We start from the raw sequence: 19,258 nt of genomic DNA on the forward strand, positions 1-19,258 counted from the left end.
TGATAGGTGGATATGGACTAGGGGAGAGCAATGAAAGAGGCGATAGATTATACCAGTTCTGTCAAGAACATGACATGATAATCGCAAATACATGGTTCAAATTACACAAAAGAAGATTATATACATGGAAGGGACCAGGAGATAACTCGCTTCATATAATTAGAAATCAGATAGATTATATTCTAGTAAACAAGAGATTTAAGAATGGTGTCAAGAGATCAACGACATATCCTGGTGCAGATATCGGTTCAGACCATAACCCTCTAATAGCTGACATCCAAGTGAAGCTCAAAAAAGTCGAAGAAAACCCCAAAACACCAAAATTACATATATCAGCATCCAACAAAACGCTAATAGAAAATGACCTGAATAAGCAGCTAAAGAATTCAACAAATGAAAACAATACAGAAATATGGAACACGTTTAAAGATCTTACCTGGAAAGTAATGGAAAAATATACGACAACGATGCAGAGGCACAAAAAACAACAATGGATGACTGATGAAATCCTGGAATTGATGGAGCAGAGAAGAAAACTGAAAGATAACAAAACAGAATACAAAGAAAAACAAAAACTAATTAAACAAAAAATAAAGGTAGCTAAAGAAAAATGGATGGAGGATAAATGCAAGGAATTAGAAAAGTTGAATGAAAAACATGATACGTTTAATATGTTTAAAAAAGTTAGAGAAGTAGCTGATCTTTATTATAAGAAAACTCCACATACTATAACCGATTCGTCGGGAAAAATGATAATAGACGAACACGAAATCCGAACTACCTGGTATAATTATATAAATGAACTGTATAATGATGATAGACCCGAAGAACTGGACACTTTAGATGAAGGTGAAGGACCAGAAATACTAAAATCAGAAATACAACATGCTATAAAATTGGCAAAAAACAATAAAGCCGTTGGTCCTGACAACATACCTACAGAAATGTTAAAGCTCATAAATGAGGAAAACATTGGAATACTAGTCAAACTTTTCAATGATGTTTATTCGACTGGTGATATCCCTGAAGATTGGTTAAAGTCCGAATTCATAACCCTACCAAAAAAACAACGTCCGAAAAACTGTAGCGACTATAGAATGATAAGCCTTATGAGCCACACCTTGAAAATCTTTCTACGTATCATCCACAGTAGAATCAGAGATAAATGTGAAGAAGACCAGGCTGAAACACAATTTGGCTTCAGAAATGGACTGGGAACCCGGGACGCACTCTTTGCACTAAATGTGTTATTGCAGAAATGCCGAGATCAAAGGAAAGACGTTTTTACTGTATTTATTGACTATGAGAAGGCCTTTGATCGAGTACAACATCACAAATTAATTAAAATACTAAAGGATAAAGGAGTTGATAGTCAAGATGTACGAATCATAGAAAAATTATACTGGCGTCAAACAGCGACAGCTTGCATAAATGGAAAATCAACAGAAATATGCAAAATACAAAGAGGCGTCAGACAGGGTTGTATACTGTCCCCACTGTTGTTCAATTTGTATTCAGATAGAATATTTAGGGAAGCGCTGCATAATTTGGAATGGGGTGTGAAGGTTAATGGAATTCTGATAAATACAATCAGATATGCAGACGATACAGTTATTTTAAGTGATGATATGAATGGATTACAACACCTTTTAAATGCCATTGACAGAGTGGGAAGAGAGTTTGGCCTAAAAATAAACTGTTCAAAAACAAAGTACATGGTATTTAGCCGTTTGGCCCATCAAGATTCACGGTTATATGTTGATGGTCATATGATTCAAAGAGTACCCAATTTTAAATATCTTGGTTGCCATATTACTGAACAACTAGATCCAGATAAAGAGATAAAATGTAGAATCGAGATAGCCCGCACGACATTTTTAAAAATGAGGTCATTCTTCTGTAATGATACCTTGCAACTTCAACTTCGAAAGCGCATGATTAAATGCTACATTTGGTCAGTCCTCTTGTATGGTGTCGAAGCATGGACATTAAAAATATCCACCATTAACCGTTTGGAGGCCTTTGAAATGTGGCTGGACAGACGTATTCTAAAAATACCATGGACGGCTATGCTGACAAATGTGGCAGTCCTTAAGAGAGCAAATGCTACCCGTGAGCTGCTTGATAACATCAAATATAGAAAGATGGCCTATTTTGGACACGTAGTAAGGGGAGACCGGTATAATATTCTTCAACTTATTATGATGGGTAAAATCGAAGGACGCAGAGGAATTGGTAGAAAGCAGGCCGCTTGGTTGAAGAATATCCGGGAGTGGACAGGAATAAAGAAAGCAGAACACCTATTTAGAATAGCTCGAGACAGAGACAGTTTCGCCATGTTAATCGCCAACGTCAAGGGGACTTGATAGGGCACGTTAAGAAGAAGAAAATGTTCCGACCCAAAAAAAAACACCCTGTATATTAAATTTTTTTAAAATGGATTTTTCATTTGAAAAGAGGCTGAAAAACTAAATTTAATGGTACACTTTGAATTTTCGGCAAAATAATTTTTCTGGTAAAATTTTGAATTTGAATTCTGAAATTATGTGAATTGCGAAGCTCAAAGTAAAAAAAAATTAAAATATGATTTACTTTTAATTAATACCATTATTTAATCTAAATTGGTAAAATATTAACATTTTGACACATAACAATAATTTTTGATGGTGGTAATTTTGAATAAGTACTTTAGTTTTGAATAGTTATGCTGCACATTTTCTCTGTTGTGTTATAATTTTTAGATACTTTGTTGATTAAAGTGATGTATTCTTTTTGACTCTTTATTATTTATTCATTATTTAAAGATGAATATTCGCCATAAACTATTTGTCACATATAATAAAAAACACTGAAATGTTTTAATATTTTACCAATTTAGATTAAATAATGGTATTAATTAAAATTAAGTCGCATTTTAATTTTTTCCACTTAGAGCTCTCGCAATTGACACAATTTCAGAATTCAAATTCAAAATTTTATCAGAAAAATCATTTTGCCGAAAATTCAAAGTATAGCACTAAATTTAGTCTTTCATCTTCTTTTCAAATGCAAAATTCATTTTAAAAAAATTTAATATTTTAATAATTTAATATACAGGGTGTTTTTTTGGGTCTGAACATTTTTACAATATTTTTTAATCCAGACCTGGATTTTTTATAATTTTAAATAAAATAATTGATTGGACACCTAAAAGAATATTTGCGTGTTAAATATAAAATAAATATACAGTTCTATTAACAAGTTGTAAGTTGTATTTAATTTTTTTTCTACTTAGAGCTCTCGCAATTCACATACATAATTTCAGAATTCAAATTCAAAATTTGACCAGAAAAATCATTTTGCCGAAAACTCAACGTATACCACTAAATTTAGTTTTTCATCCTCTTTTCAACTAAAAAATCCATTTTAAAAAAATTTAATATACAGGGTGTTTTTTGGGGTCGGAACATTTTTACAATATTTTTTAAACCAGACCTGGATTTTTTATAATTGTAAATAAAATAATTGATTGGACACCTAAAAGAATATTCGCGTGTCAAATATAAAATAAATATACAGTGCGGTTAACAAGTTGTAAGTTGTATTTATTTTTTTTTTTCTACTTAGAGCTCTCGTAATTCACATAATTTCAGAATTCAAATTCAAAATTTGACCAGAAAAATCATTTTGCCGAAAATTCTAAGTATACCACTAAATTTAGTTTTTCATCCTCTTTTCAACTAAAAAATCCATTTAAAAAAAATTACTGTACAGGGTGTTTTTTTTGGGTCGGAAAATTTTTCTAATATTTTTTAATCCGGACCTGGATTTTTTATATTATTTGTAAATAAATTAATTTATTGTACACCTTAAAGGATATTTGCGTGCCAAATATAAAATAAATATACGGTGTGGTTAAAAAGTTATGAACCAAATAAGAAAATGGCAAAATAGATAGAACACCCAGTATCTCTGTTATTAATGGAGTAAGACCCATTAAGTATGGTATTTTTAAGACCGAATAAGTGTCCTCTTTTTACAGTTAACGTATGTTACTTTCCCAATGAAACACCCTGTAGAAGTCTTCAGGGACTTTCGGCCCTCGGTAATAATGTAATATTTACCGGATTTTGTTATTTGATGGTTAAGGGGACTAAAAGAATAACATTGGCAACATTGATTTTAATAGCAGAATAATTTTTGACCTAGCGTACCTTTTCGTGGCAAATCGGATATTTTTCGAGCGATCATCGGATAATCTAGAGAAATGCGATTGGCAACACTGGTCAAAACAGTTAGTGGAGTAGGCCTACAGGGGAAACCACGGTAAAAAAAACGCGCCGAGTACACTACCTCACAGGTGGTGTGGAAACGTGTGCATATCATGTATAATGTGACTCTTTGAATCGGGATATCTCAGGAATGGCAACTCTTAGGAAAAAAATAGTAAGGACTATTTTTGTAGAGAATTTTAAGATCTACAAGTTTGGTTAAAGGTTTTTTTTTTGATAAAACTTACCGTTTTCTAAAAAAATCCAAAAAATCTCAAATTTTGACCTTTGACCCCGAATAACTTTTGACGCACACATGGGATCGATGGGGACTTTTTAAACTTTATTTGTTATGGTATACCCTAGCTCTCCACCAAAATTTGGCTCTCCGGCAATTTTTGTTATTTGAAATGTCTATATAGACCGGGTTATAAACAGTATGAATATTTGATGGATTCGACCGTTACTTGATGGAAGTTCATTTTATCTCACAATAAAACACTGAAAAACGTTTGTTTTTCTATACTTCCACAAAATTTATTACAACTATGTTATTACTACAGCTGTTTCGGCAAAGTGCCTTTCTCAAGTGATATATTTTACAATGTGTTTGCCTTTTTAAGTCTTTAACTGAAGAGGTTGAGGAGTGGGGAGCTGTTTGTCTCGAGTTGGTCATTCAGAATTATATCTGTATTTTTTAATTTATTAATTTCCATTGATTCTAAAAGTGATAGCTTAAGGCCTTTATTTTGAATATGTAGAATTTGAAACTCTTCATTGAAAGAATGATTATGATCTAGAAGGTGAAGTGCGTATGTAGAAGTGTCTGTTTTTCTATTGTTGAAAGCCCTTTTGTGTTCTGCTATCCGTTTGTCAAAAGTTCTGCCAGTTTGACCGATGTAAGTTTTCGGACAGTCACCACAAGTTAGTTTGTACACACCACTCTGTAGTTGCTTTCTCTTTCGGCTTTTATTGTTTTTAATATGTTTGCTTAAGTTGTTGTTAGTTCTGAAAGCTGGTGTTATTCCTTTCTTTTTTATGTATCTGGCTATTTTTGTTGTTATTTTGCCAGTATATGTGAGAGAGCAGAAGGTACTGGGTTCTTTCTGTGGTGGTGGATACACTAATTTCAAGGCTTTCTTATGGAGTTTTTGGTTTAAAATGTTGTTAACTGTTTGTTCGTTATAGCCATTGTTTACTGCTATTTGTCTAATGATATTTAGTTCTGTCTCGAAGTTATTTTTTGTCATAGACAAAAAATATGACCTACGACAAAAATAACTTCGAGACAGAACTAAATATCATTAGACAAATAGCAGTAAACAATGGCTATAACGAACAAACAGTTAACATTTTAAACCAAAAACTCCATAAGAAAGCCTTGAAATTAGTGTATCCACCACCATAGAAAGAACCCAGTACCTTCTGCTCTCTCATATATACTGGCAAAATAACAACAAAAATAGCCAGATACATAAAAAAGAAAGGAATAACACCAGCTTTCAGAACTAACAACAACTTAAGCAAACATATTAAAAACAATAAAAGCCGAAAGAGAAAGCAACTACAGAGTGGTGTGTACAAACTAACTTGTGGTGACTGTCCGAAAACTTACATCGGTCAAACTGGCAGAACTTTTGACAAACGGATAGCAGAACACAAAAGGGCTTTCAACAATAGAAAAACAGACACTTCTACATACGAACTTCACCTTCTAGATCATAATCATTCTTTCAATGAAGAGTTTCAAATTCTACATATTCAAAATAAAGGCCTTAAGCTATCACTTTTAGAATCAATGGAAATTAATAAATTGAAAAATACAGATATAATTCTGAATGACCAACTCGAGACAAACAGCTCCCCACTCCTCAACCTCTTCAGTTAAAGACTTAAAAAGGCAAACACATTGTAAAATATATCACTTGAGAAAGGCACTTTGCCGAAACAGCTGTAGTAATAACATAGTTGTAATAAATTTTGTGGAAGTATAGAAAAACAAACGTTTTTCAGTGTTTTATTGTGAGAGAGTATGAATATTGAAATGTTTATGATTATTTTTTGTATTTAGTATACATGATATAGCCTTGCAAACATTATTTACCATGACGTTCCCGATAAAACAGATGTTAAAGAATGTCAGACGGTAGATCGGTCTGCCTCCTTCAGCATTCACCATATGTACCCATCAGGTGGCGTTAGACCTGGTGAGTGGCGATCTTCCAAAATGATCACGCAGCATTCGAAGAGACTCCCTGGCCATGAGACGGGTTGCTAAGTCTTGCTGAAACCATTGTTAATTTTGAACTTGGACGGTTTTCGCAGCCTTTTCCTTATGACCAAAAATAGCACTCTACGATAAAAATTTTTTGTTCAAAAGTGAGAACGACCCTGAAGCACCTTCACATACGTTACAAACGACGTTCTGAGACCACTCAGTACCTTTCGACGCATGACTATGGAGACTAAATGAGAATTTAATTGATAGGAAAAGATATGAAAATGTCTGGAACAGCGAGAAGTTCTTAAAACGTTACAGCGTACGAATAACATAACAACGGACGAATATCTAGGCAGCACTGTGACTGACGATGGCAAAATAGATCAGGAAATAACAAGTATAGCAAATAAATCTACGCAAGTATACTATATACTAATATGTACATAAAAATATTAATATAATAACATCCGAATTAATTACAAGACAAATATTCCAATTGAGAAGTAGAAGGAAAGTGAGAACGAGAAGATCCAGAAGGAAATGGATATTCTAAGATCAGATCGAATAAGTAACAAGGAATAAATGGAAAAATATTGAAGAATTAAAGACGATGAGAGAAATCTAAAACACTGGAAAAATGGGCAAAAGAAGAACTGGAACCCCAATGCGACGCATGAGAGGGCAAAAAGATATGAGAGGAAGAACAAGAATTTTATCACAAATCAAAAACGGAAAAAATAAAGAGCTGAAGCTTTGAGTTAAAACTTTTTTACATTTTAAATTCAATCAATAAAACGATATTCAATTTAAAAAAATATTTGTTTCATATTTTTATCATTTGTTTTTCATTTAATTCCATTGTTTCTTCACAATAAACTTCACCATGCAGCCTAGTTCAATATTTTTAACATTTCCTATTCCTACCATCCCCTAAACTGACTTTGGTTTTAAACGATAAAATTTTTACTTGCTTCTTTAGGAACCATGAAAGTGTAATATAAAATAATGTCCCTGTTTTACGTCAAAAGTGATATTTTTTTATTTTCTTTTCGTGAAAATTTGTCACAAAATCGTGGTTCAGTATCTAGTTTATAACCCACGAATATACTGATAGGTTACTATATAAAAATGCGATATAATACCTTGTATATATTATTTACTTCCATCTTTCATTGGACATCTAATATATCCATAATATTACCAAAATTCGGAAGAATTTTCATGTTCAAAATGAGAAATTTTACTTGGTGTATTACATTATTAATTTGTACTTTACTGGTCAACAATAATCCTCTTGCAGGTAAGCTAATAGGTATTTATATAATATTTTAGGAGAGACATCCGATGATGTCTCACCTTATTCTATTTTTGTTTTAGTTCTGAAGTAGGGCTAGGTTATACCTAGTCTCTTTGTGGCAGGATCTTCTTCTTCTTCTTTTAGTGGCTATTCGTTTCGAATATTGGCGATCATTCTGGCTATAATTATTTTATTAACCGATGCTTTAAATAGATTAGTTGTTGTTGTGGAGCACAGTTTCCTCAGGTTCTTTAACCATGATATTCTTCTTCTCCCAATTCCTCGCTTTCCGAATACTTTACCTTGAAGGATTACCTTCAGTAATCTGTATTTAGTGTCGTTTCTTATTATGTGTCCGAGATATTCTAACTTTCTCCTTTTAATGGTATACATCACCTCTCTTTCTTTGCCCACTCTTCGTAATACGGTCTCGTTGGTTATCTTGTCCGTCCATGATATCCTTAGGATTCGCCTGTATAGCCACATCTCGAAGGCTTCAAGTTTTTTCTCCACTGCTTCAGTGAGTGTCCAGGATTCAACTCCGTAATACAATATTGAGAGAAGATATACCATCGTAGGAGCCTTATTTTTATCTCCAGATTAAGGTTGTGGCTTTTAAAGAGTTTGGCCATGTTATTGAATGCACTCCTAGCCTTCTCTATTCTACATTTTATTTCCTGTGAGTGATCCCATTGTTCATTTACTATTTTTCCAAGATAGGTATACTATTTTACTCGGTCCACTGGTGTATTCTTGTTAAACAGTTGGGCGTCTCTAATTTTATTTTTGCTGATGACCGTAAATTTAGTTTTTGATATATTTACTTGTAGTCCAAATCTTTCACTTACTACATTTATTTTGTTTATTGTTGCTGTAAACTGTTCAAACTGTCTGCAAAAATATCGGTGTCGTCTGCATAGCGGATGTTATTTAGGCGTTCTCCATTTAGAAGTATTCCATGCTCGCAATTTTCCAAGGCTTCACTAAATACTTCCTCTGAATATAGGTTAAATAATATATGTGAAAGTATACAACCTTGTCTAATGCCTCGTAGAATCTGAATCGCTTCCGTTGGTTCACCTCCAAGATTCATTCTTATTGTGGCTGATTGGTTCCAGTATAAATTTTGTAATACACATCGGTCTTTATCATCCATTTGGGCTTTTGTTAGAACATCCATCATTTTTCGGCAACAATTTTTCTGCAACATCGGCAGGATCATTGTTGAATAATTCCCCATTTTCGTGGTGAATGGTACGATCATTTTGTGGCTCCGTGGCTCGATGGATTTCTTCTGTGATCCTCCTCCTAAGTGCCTTCTCTATTGAGGTTGGCGATCAATATGGTAAATTTCTCTCTGTTATGTGATGAAAGGAATCTTTAAGTAAATGGGAAAATCCCAGTAGCTGGCCGTATACCATAATTAAAAATCATACAGAACAAGTAAAAAGTTCGTTTGTACAATAAAAGTTTATTGAAAAACTATTAAAAAGTCATGCAAAAGGATTCGCAAAACGTTTTCAAACTAAATCAGATCATCTTTAGTGTGTTTTGCTTAGTAGATGAAACTAGCAACCTTATAAAATAGGTGACATTGAGAAATATGATTTACATGTTGATAATCTGATGTTAGTAGCGACTCTAAGTCGATGTTAAAAGATAAATTTGTTAAGAGTGCTCAAAGGGCAACATGATTCACTGCTCGATAAGAACCGAACGATTACCGGTATAAGTAATCTCCCATTTGTTGGTCAACAGCTACGGGTGGAAGAACCGACATTTGGTAGGGCACTTCATTGCCCTGGAGCTGGGAAATTGACTCCGAAGACGGATGAGCTAAATTAGCCAACGGCATTGAGATGTGGAAAGCCACGGGATGACTACCACATTAAAGATCCATAAGGATATCCCCAGGACACCACAATGGCTGAAAACCCAAAACAAACGGCCCTCAGTCCCGGGCAACCCTTAAATGGGGAGAGGGTGCTAAGAATCCCCCGGTCAGCCAATAATGTCCCAAAAGTGAAAAAGATCGGTACGTGGAACATTCGAAGCATGTATCAAGCAGGCAAGGCAGCAAATATTATTCAAGAAATGACTCGCCTAAACATAGATATTTTAGGATGCAGTGAAGTTCGATGGCCAAATTCTGGCATACAAATTATAGGTGAACACCATATCTATTATTCGGGAGATGACACAACAAGAAACAGAAATGGCGTAGCGATGATAGTAAAAAGGGAAATAGCCAAAGCAGTAATAGGATTTACGCCCATATCAGATAGAGTTATGCTATTGAAGATTAATTCAAGTCCCTCTAATATAAATATCATTCAGGTCTACGCACCGACATCCGAATCAACCGAAGAAGAAATAGAAAATTTCTACCAGACTCTAGAAAACTCTCTAAAGCTGACAAAAAAACATGAGATAACTATCATCATGGGCGATTTCAACGCCAAAATAGGACAAGGTACAGTCGAGAATGTTGTGGGGTCATATGGTCTTGGCACAAGAAACGAAAGAGGGGAAAGACTGATACAATTCTGCCAAGAGACGGATATGGTTGTAATGAACACATTCTTTAAATTACATCCAAGAAGGCTTTATACATGGAAAGCACCCGGTGATACCCCAGGGAAAATCATAAGAAACCAAATTGATTTTATTAACATAAGCAAAAGGTTTAGAAATTCTGTCACCTCAACAAAAACATATCCAGGCGCCGATGTCTTCTCAGATCATAGTCTGTTAGTTGCAAATATCAACATACGACTCAAAATAATTCAAAAGAAAGTAAGACCCAAGATAGATATAAAACTACTGAAAGAAAATAGCATCCAGGAAAAAGTAAAAACAGAGATTAATAAGAATTTTGCGAAAATAGTTGAAGACGCTCCTAGTGGCGTAGAAGAACAATGGAACGAAATGAAGACATCTATCAACACACTTTCGCATGAATTCTTAAATCAAAAAGAGAAAAGAAGCAAGAATGGATGACAGATAAAATATTGCAGATGATGGAAGAGCGAAGGAAATTAAAAGGTAGAAATGACAATGAATACAAAAAGTTGCATAAGAGTATACTAAGAGAAATAAAAGGGGCAAAAGAAGCATGGCTGATGGAGAAATGTACAGAAATTGAAACACTACAACGCAAACATGACGATTTCCATATGCACAAAAAGATTAAAGAAGTACAGAACATCAGAAAACAACGCAATATAGGCATAGTCGTAGACGTCGAAGGTCAAATTTTGACTACAATTGAAGATAAATTAAGAAGATGGAAAGAATATATGCAAGAATTATTCGAAGATGCTGCACGAAGTCCGTATGAAATAGACAATCCCTATGGCCCAGAAATAACAAACGAAGAAGTAACTATGGCCATTAAGCGGATTAAAGATGGGAAATCACCAGGACCTGATGAGGTGCATGGTGAAATTTTAAAGCTATTAGAGGCACAACAAATTACAGCTCTTACGAAGTTATTCAACAACATATACGAGACTGGTTACTTACCAAAAGACTGGCTACTATCAATATTCATTCCACTTCCCAAAAAAGCCAACGCTAAAAAATGTTAAGAACATAGATTAATTAGTTTGATGAGCCATGTACTTAAAGTACTCCTTACTATCGTTCACTCGCGCATATACACCAAATTAGAAGAACAGCTGAGTGAAGTTCAATTTGGATTCAGATCAGGACTCGGAACGAGGGAAGCACTTTTCAGCTTGCAAGTTCTAATACAGAGAGCCAGGGATGTCAATTGCGATGTGTATGCATGTTTCATAGATTTCGAGAAGGCATTTGATAAAGTCCCACATGGAAAACTAATCGATATCCTAAAAACATCAGGACTCGATGGTAAGGATATAAGACTCGTTTCAAACTTATATCTCCAACAAAAAGCAACAGTTCGATCCGAAAATGAACTGTCCGAAATCTTCACGGTTGAAAAAGGAGTCAGACAGGGTTGCATACTGTCACCAACATTATTTAACATATACTCTGAAAACATCTTTAGAGAGGCCTTGGACGAATCAGAAGATGGTATTGCAGTAAATGGACAACTTATAAATAATATTAGATATGCAGACGATACAGTATTGCTGGCGGATAGTGCGCAGGGGCTCCAAAGGATCATGGATAATGTTGTAGAAGCATGTAACAAATACGGCCTAAAACTAAACTGTAAGAAGACAAAAATAATGATCATTAGTAAAAACACCAACATAAACGCCCAAATTACAGTAAACAATACACCTCTAGAGAGAGTACAGAAAATATGCTACCTGGGCTGCAACATTAAGGATACTTGGGATCATAGCTACGAAATAAAAACTCGTATTGAAAAAGCCAGAAGCTCTTTTAACAAGGCTAACTTGTCTTTAAGTATCAATATACGCATAAGAATTCTTAGATGTTACGTCTTTAGTGTCCTCCTATACGGAGTTGAAAGCTGGAGCCTGACAGAAGATGCCATAAAACGGTTAGAGGCGTTTGAAATGTGGTGCTACCGACGTATGTTGAGGGTCTCATATATACACCACACAACTAATATAACTATTCTCCAGAGGCTAGGAAAAGACAAAGAAATAATTAACACCGTAAAGAACAGAAAACTGGCTTACTTCGGCCACATTATGCGTAATGAAAAATACCGACTGCTGCAGTTGATTCTACAAGGCAAGATTGAGGGCAGGAGAGGCCCTGGACGTAGACGTATATCCTGGCTGGCCAATCTTAGGAAGTGGACTGGTCTAACGTCAACTGATCTATTTCGAGCTGCCGTAAATAGAATAAGATGGGTCAATGTGGTCGCCGACATCTCTAGAAGATAGGCACTTTTAGAAGAAGATAAGAACGTGTCATTCTGGCCAGTTCAATGGAAAAATGTTGGTCTGTGTCCACTGTACTGGCCAGAATCACACGTTCTTATCGAGCAGTGAATCATGTTGCCCTTTGAGCACTCTTAACAAATTTATCTTTTAACATCGACTTAGAGTTGCTACTAACATAAGATTAAAATCATATTTCTCGATCTCACCTATTTTATAAGGTTGCTAGTTGCATCTACTAAGCAGAACACACTGAAGATGATCTGATCTAGATCGAAAACGTTTTGCGAATCCCTTTGGATGACTTTTTAATAGTTTTTCAATAAACTTTTTATACCATTGTACAAACGAAGTTTTTACTTGTTCTTTATGAATCTTTAAGTCGTATACATACTTGAAGTTTAATTACATACGTACCATGGTAAATCCACTATCGATCTTAGCTCTTTAGACTGAAATCTTCAGATGATATTTACCGACTTTGGCTTTGCACAGCTCCATAGGTGTAGTCCGTAGTACCAGATAGGTTTGGGTATGGATTTGTATAGAAGAATTTTGTTTTGGATGTTGAGTTTTGATTTGCGTCCAAGGAGCCAATACATTTGCCAAAATTTTAAGTCGAGCTGTATTCTTTTGGTCTGGATATGTTTCTTCTAATAATGGTCAATATGCACGGCAAGTATCTAGTGTCTGTTACTGTCGGTATTCTTACCTTGTCCATTCTTACAGGTGGGCATATGTTGTGGCGCTTGGTAAATATTTATAAATATTATTTGATTAGTTTTGTTTACTTTTGTTCGCCATTTTGTGTACCAATCAGATGTTGTGTTCGTTCAGATGATATTGCTGGTCTTGTGAGGTTTGTATGAGATCTTCGTTTACAGCTAGTATTGCTACGGATGGATTTTTGGTCACTGAATTTTAAAGAGAAATGTCTATGTAGGTTGAGTAGAAGGTAATAGTTCTTGCATAGTTCTATTTTTACTTTGTAAAGCAGGTGTCTGTGCCAGACTATGCTAAACTCTAAGCTACTTTTTATTGTCTATTCACCGTTGGCTGTGTGTGAGACATTGTATAATGTGTAATGCCAAATTGCAATATTTGTAATCGCTTTACCTTTGAATATTTGAAACATTGAAACACTGTGTATTGTCTGCTTATATTTTCGTGCAATCTGTTCTTTATCTATAAATTGTATTTAGGTATATCTATGTATTTGCCTGTCGCTTGCCGTTAAAGTACACAGCTTCTTTGTTTACGTTCATTTTCAATGTCGATTTACCCTTGGCTTAAAAAAAACTCAATCTGTTTTAAAATAATGAGTCGCAACAATTCAAATCTATTTTTCGACTTCGGCTTAATAGAGTTTATTAGGTTTATTAATATTATCTATATTTGGCTGTTATACGCAGAACTTTTTAGTTCCTAAGGTTGTATTATGCAATTTGTAATTTATTTAAATTTTGCAATATACAGGGTGTTTCATTAATAATTGGAAATAATTTAACGGTAGATTCCTGGGCACAAAATATTAAGATTTAACCCAAATCACCTAGTCCGAAAATGCTTTCTAAAGGAGCTAGAGCTCTTTGAAGAAGGCGTCTTGTAATTATTTTTTTTAATACCTTCAGAACGCTTCTATTTAGAGAAACAAAAAAACTGGTACGCCTATTTATATTCCAGAGATAAATCGTCTTCATAAATTGAGAATTTCTAGTACTGCTCATACGCGTCCGTTTTGGGTAGGGCAACGGTTATTTTATAGCATAACTTTTTTGTCTTTAACTTTTAACCCTTTTTGACACTGGGGTATTAAATTGTGAGGTATTCTAGTAATAAAAGTTACTCTTGATTTAAGTCGGTAGGATACACCGTATTTTAGAAATGTCGATTTGAAAATTTTGTGTTTTTAATTTGAGAAAAATTGCCAAAAAAAAACTATGAAAACAAAAAACGAAAACTGGTCCGTTTATTCCAGAGATAAATCGATTTCATTAATTGCGAATTTCTAGTAGAGGTCATATGCGTCCGTCTTGGGTAGGTCAATGGTTATTTTATCGCATTATTTTTTGTGCCTTAATTTTGAAGCATTTTTGACACTAGATTTTAAATTATGAGGTATTCTAGTACTAAAAGTTACTCTTGCTTTAGATCGGTAAAATACACCGTTATTTTTGAAATTTGTTTCCAAATTTTGTTCAAATTCCAAAGAAACATTTTCAAATCGATTTTTCTATAAAACGGTGTGTCATACCGACTTAAAGTAAGAGTAACTTTTAGTATTAGAATACCTCATAATTTAATAATCCAGTGTCAAAAATGCTTAAAAGTCAAAGACAAAAAAGCTATGCGATAAAATAACCGTTGATCTACCCAAAGAAGACGCATATGACCGGTACTGGAAATTCGCAATTTATCTAATCGATTTATCTCTGGAAGAAAAATAGGCGTACCAGTTTTCGTTTTTCTAAATAGAAGTGTTCGAAAGGTATTTAAAAAAAAACTAATTAAAAGACACCACCTTCAAAGAACTCTAGCTCCTTTATAGACGGAGAGCTAGAGGCGAGAAATCATCGTCATAAGTAATATGGAGTTTGGCATGTGAAATGTGTCTATTGTATATTGATAACTATGACCCCTTTCAGGCTGACACCTCAGTGGATACAGGAAGTAGCAATAAGGGATGAAAGGGGAAAGTTGGTGCAGTCATTAAATGTTTTCACCTTCTATTTTGTTAAACCTCCATCGATTTACATGAAAATTGGTGAGTAGTTAGAGCATAACTCAAGAAACAAAACTGATATGGTGCCAACGTGCGCTTTTACCCTGGGGGTGGATGCCATCCCTTCTCGGGGGTGAAAACTATTTTATTAAAAATAACCCCACTAATCGATAGAGGGACAAATTTTAAGCAAAATTTGTTACTTCTAATTATTAAAATAAATCAATACTTTTTGAGTTATTAAAAATCAAAAATTTGAATTTTTCGTGAAATAAATGCATGATGTAAAGCGGTTTTTCGTGAATAATTCAAAAACTGTAAGTTTTATCAAAATAGTTATGATTACCAAAATTGAAGATAATAAAAAATAAAACAGATTTATTATTCGAAAAACCTTTGAGAATTAATAAAAAGTGAGTTATAGGTGATGGAATGTATATTTTTTTCGGCTAGTACCCAAATCTAAGTATTCAAGCTCAAATAACGGGAAAACGGTGCATTTTATAAAATATATTTACTGAACACTTGTCAAAATACTCAAGAATACCTATCAAGTGAGCTCCAGATGAAGTTTATAACATCAAAGCTAAGCAAGTGATGATGAAAATAAGAGAACCCTTTCGAGTTTTTAGGAAAAAGTGAAAATTAAAACATACTCTATTTATATATTTATTTTGAAATTTGTTAACAGAATAATTTTTAAAGGAATTTCGGAAATGAAGTTTGGATTATAATTTATTATCAAGTTCGTTTTACTTCAATTTAAATATAACAAGTTAAAAATGCGAGCATTATTATAACGAAAACTTTGTTTTTTATGTATTTAAATTCCTAATGTGGAAAATTGCTATTATGAAAAGTTGTTTAGAATTAAAAATTATGTTTAATGTGCAATTATATCCTACTATTTAAATATTGTGAGCTATAAAGGCACTTTACTGAGCGAATTTCTTGAGCGAAATTCATATTTTTTACACATCGACTAAAATCGATACAATTTTATATAATCTTATGTTTATGATTGCATCTTGGATTTTAGACCGTGCAGATCTTTATATGAAGAATAATTTTTGTTCGTAAAATTAATAATAAAAGAGTTATAAATGAAAATGATGATTGGTAGGTATCTCTAATTTGAGAAAAAATTAAATATTTTCTTTTTATTAGAAGAATGTAGATAATAGTTACATTATTATAATAATTATGAATTATTTAATTATAATAATAACAACTATTGCATATATTAGAACACAGTTTTTAATTCCAAACAATTTTTCGTAGTAACAATAATTTACAATAGTGTGAAAAAAAGTACTTTAATCTTGAGCGAAATTCATATTTTTTAAAATACCTCCTATCATATAGATAAAATTTGCTATCTGATGATTGGATCGTAGGTTTTAGACGATGCAGAACTTTTTATGAATTATAACTTTATTTCCTAAAATTAAAAATAAAAAAGTGTCCCATAATATATTATGTGTCCAACTTAAGTAGACACACTGTATATTATACAATATAATATACATAATACATAAATCATTGGGTAGACAGCACCAAAAATTTGTAACCTGCCATTTAACATTACTTACATTAAAATTAATAAGTAATATTTATTTATTTGATATTTCAATTCTTTTACAATTGATATGAAGTAATATATTTTTGAAATAATATGAAATTTTCATTAACATTTTTACGTACAGTGTCTCCATTGTAGAATTATCTCGCTATTTAAAATTGCTAAAAAATCATAAATTGCTGTCCCGAGATGCAACTTGTCTTTGAGGTCGGTTATCTCGAAGATGGTTTGAGATATCGAAATGGCGTTTAAAGATTTGGATTCAGGAGACAAAACTACATTGACATCGGTACATAAGCTCCAGATATTGCAGGGGTGGCAACGCAGGAACGAACGAACGGACTTTGCGAATTTATAAACGAAATCAAAATTTTCGTTGAAAATACTATTTATTTTTCACTTTCGCTGTCACATTCACTAAAATCGCTATCATAATTATTTTCATCACTTTCGCTATTATGAATGTCATCATCAGCTTGCTCATCATCCATCTCATCGTCTGTTTCATTCTCAAAAATAATATCTCTAACAATCTCTGGCATTTGAGGCCCTTCAAACCATTTGAATTTATATGTGTTATCTTCAGCAAGTTCCCAACCATTTTGTTCAATAACCAGATCTGTTGGATTTTTTTATAGGCGTTCAACCAAATACTTGTAATGTATCGTCCTCGTAAAAGATGTTGATATAGCTCAGATTGAGATGGATATATTCAATACAAACGCCGACGCCGAAATGACAGTAGCAAGTACCTATACAATAGCGTCAATTTAAGACCACATGCGTGAAGTTACGAATGATAAAAAGAACATATTATTATTAATTAAATGTATGTTACTAAAATATTATTTTTATATCATTTCGATATTTAATTGAATTTTTCCTATCGATATAAACTTAGTGGCGGTTCTAGCCAGGGGCAGGGGGGCAGCTGCCCCCCTTCAGTTTTTACAGTACTTTTGTACTATAATTTTCGTTAAAAAGGCACGTTATCTTGTTTATTCAGCGGTTGTGTTCCCTTGCCCCCCACTTTTTTGGTCTAGAACCGCCCCTGTATAAACTGAATACTTACAGAAACTGAGGGTGTCCAATAATGGACACATTCGACATAAAATTCAAATACATTTTTGCTATATTTTATATAAATGTCTTAAACAATTTTAAAAACTTATATAAATAATATAATAATTAAGCTCCAAATTTTTGGAGCATAAACTTTGAAAAATGTTTGTAGCATAATGTTTAATGGTATCAACTTTTCCGGGAGCTCATTTGATACATATTTTTAAGTACTTTGACAAGTGTTCAGTAAATATATTTTATAAAATGCACCGTTTTCCCGTTATTTGAGCTTGAATACATAGATTTGGGTACTAGCCGAAAAAAAATATACATTCCATCACCTATAACTCACTTTTTATTAATTCTCAAAGGTTTTTCGAATAAGAAATCTCTTTTGTTTTTTATTATCTTCAATTTTGGTAATCATAACTATTTTGATAAAACTTACAGTTTTTGAATTATTTACGAAAAACCGCTTTACATCATGCATTTATTTCACGAAAAATTCAAATCTTTGATCTTTAATAACTCAAAAAGTATTGATTTATTTTAATAATTAGAAGTAACAAATTTTGCTTAAAATTTGTCCCTCTATCGATCAGTGGGGTTATTTTTAATAAAATAGTTTTCACCTCTGAGAAGGGGTGGCATCCACCCCCAGGGTAAAAGCGCACGTTGGCACCATATCAGTTTTATTTCTTGAGGTATGCTCTAACTACTCACCAATTTTCATGTAAATCGATGGAGGTTTAACAAAATAGGAGGTGAAAACCTTTAATGACTGCGTTAACTTTCCCCTTTCATCCCTTATTGCTACTCCCTGTATCCACTGAGGTGTCAGCCTGAAAGGGGTCATAATTATCAACATACAATAGACACATTTCACATGCCAAACTCCATATTACTTATGACGATGATTTCTCGCCTCTAGCTCTTAGACTATTAGGAAGCATTTTCGGAGTAGGTGATAACCCTTAATATTTTGAGTCCAGGAATCTACAGTTAAAATATTTCCAATTATTAATGAAACACCCTGTATTGTTTTGTTTTATTTCATTTTCTTTAATTTGTAATAATATTGACGATTTATGTAATTTCAGTAAACTGTATTTCCTTTTTTTCCTAATCTGTGTAAGCTTTAAGCTTCTTTCATAAAATTGTAAAATTTTGAGTAACAATAAAACATATTTTCGTACTTCCGGGCCTAAAGTGACAACTTCACTCCCTTGTGACAGGTACTAAAGTGTCACATTTAATCCCTCCGGGATTAAATATTG

General features: G+C 33.3%; 1 protein-coding gene across 2 annotated transcripts in view; it reads left to right on the forward strand.

Moving 5' to 3' along the window:
• Positions 1 to 7,604: 7,604 nt before the first annotated feature.
• Positions 7,605 to 19,258, forward strand: part of LOC114329382 (mast cell protease 1A) — a 64,226-nt gene continuing 52,572 nt past the window's right edge. For both annotated transcript variants that reach the window (XM_028278462.2, XM_028278463.2), the window contains exon 1: positions 7,605 to 7,771. In XM_028278462.2, the coding sequence (XP_028134263.1) occupies positions 7,693 to 7,771 (79 nt within the window). In that variant the 5' untranslated portion in view covers positions 7,605 to 7,692. The remainder of the gene's footprint in view (positions 7,772 to 19,258) is intronic.

This window comes from Diabrotica virgifera, chromosome 9 (assembly GCF_917563875.1).
Source record: "Diabrotica virgifera virgifera chromosome 9, PGI_DIABVI_V3a".
Classification (NCBI taxonomy): Eukaryota; Metazoa; Arthropoda; class Insecta; order Coleoptera; family Chrysomelidae; genus Diabrotica; species Diabrotica virgifera.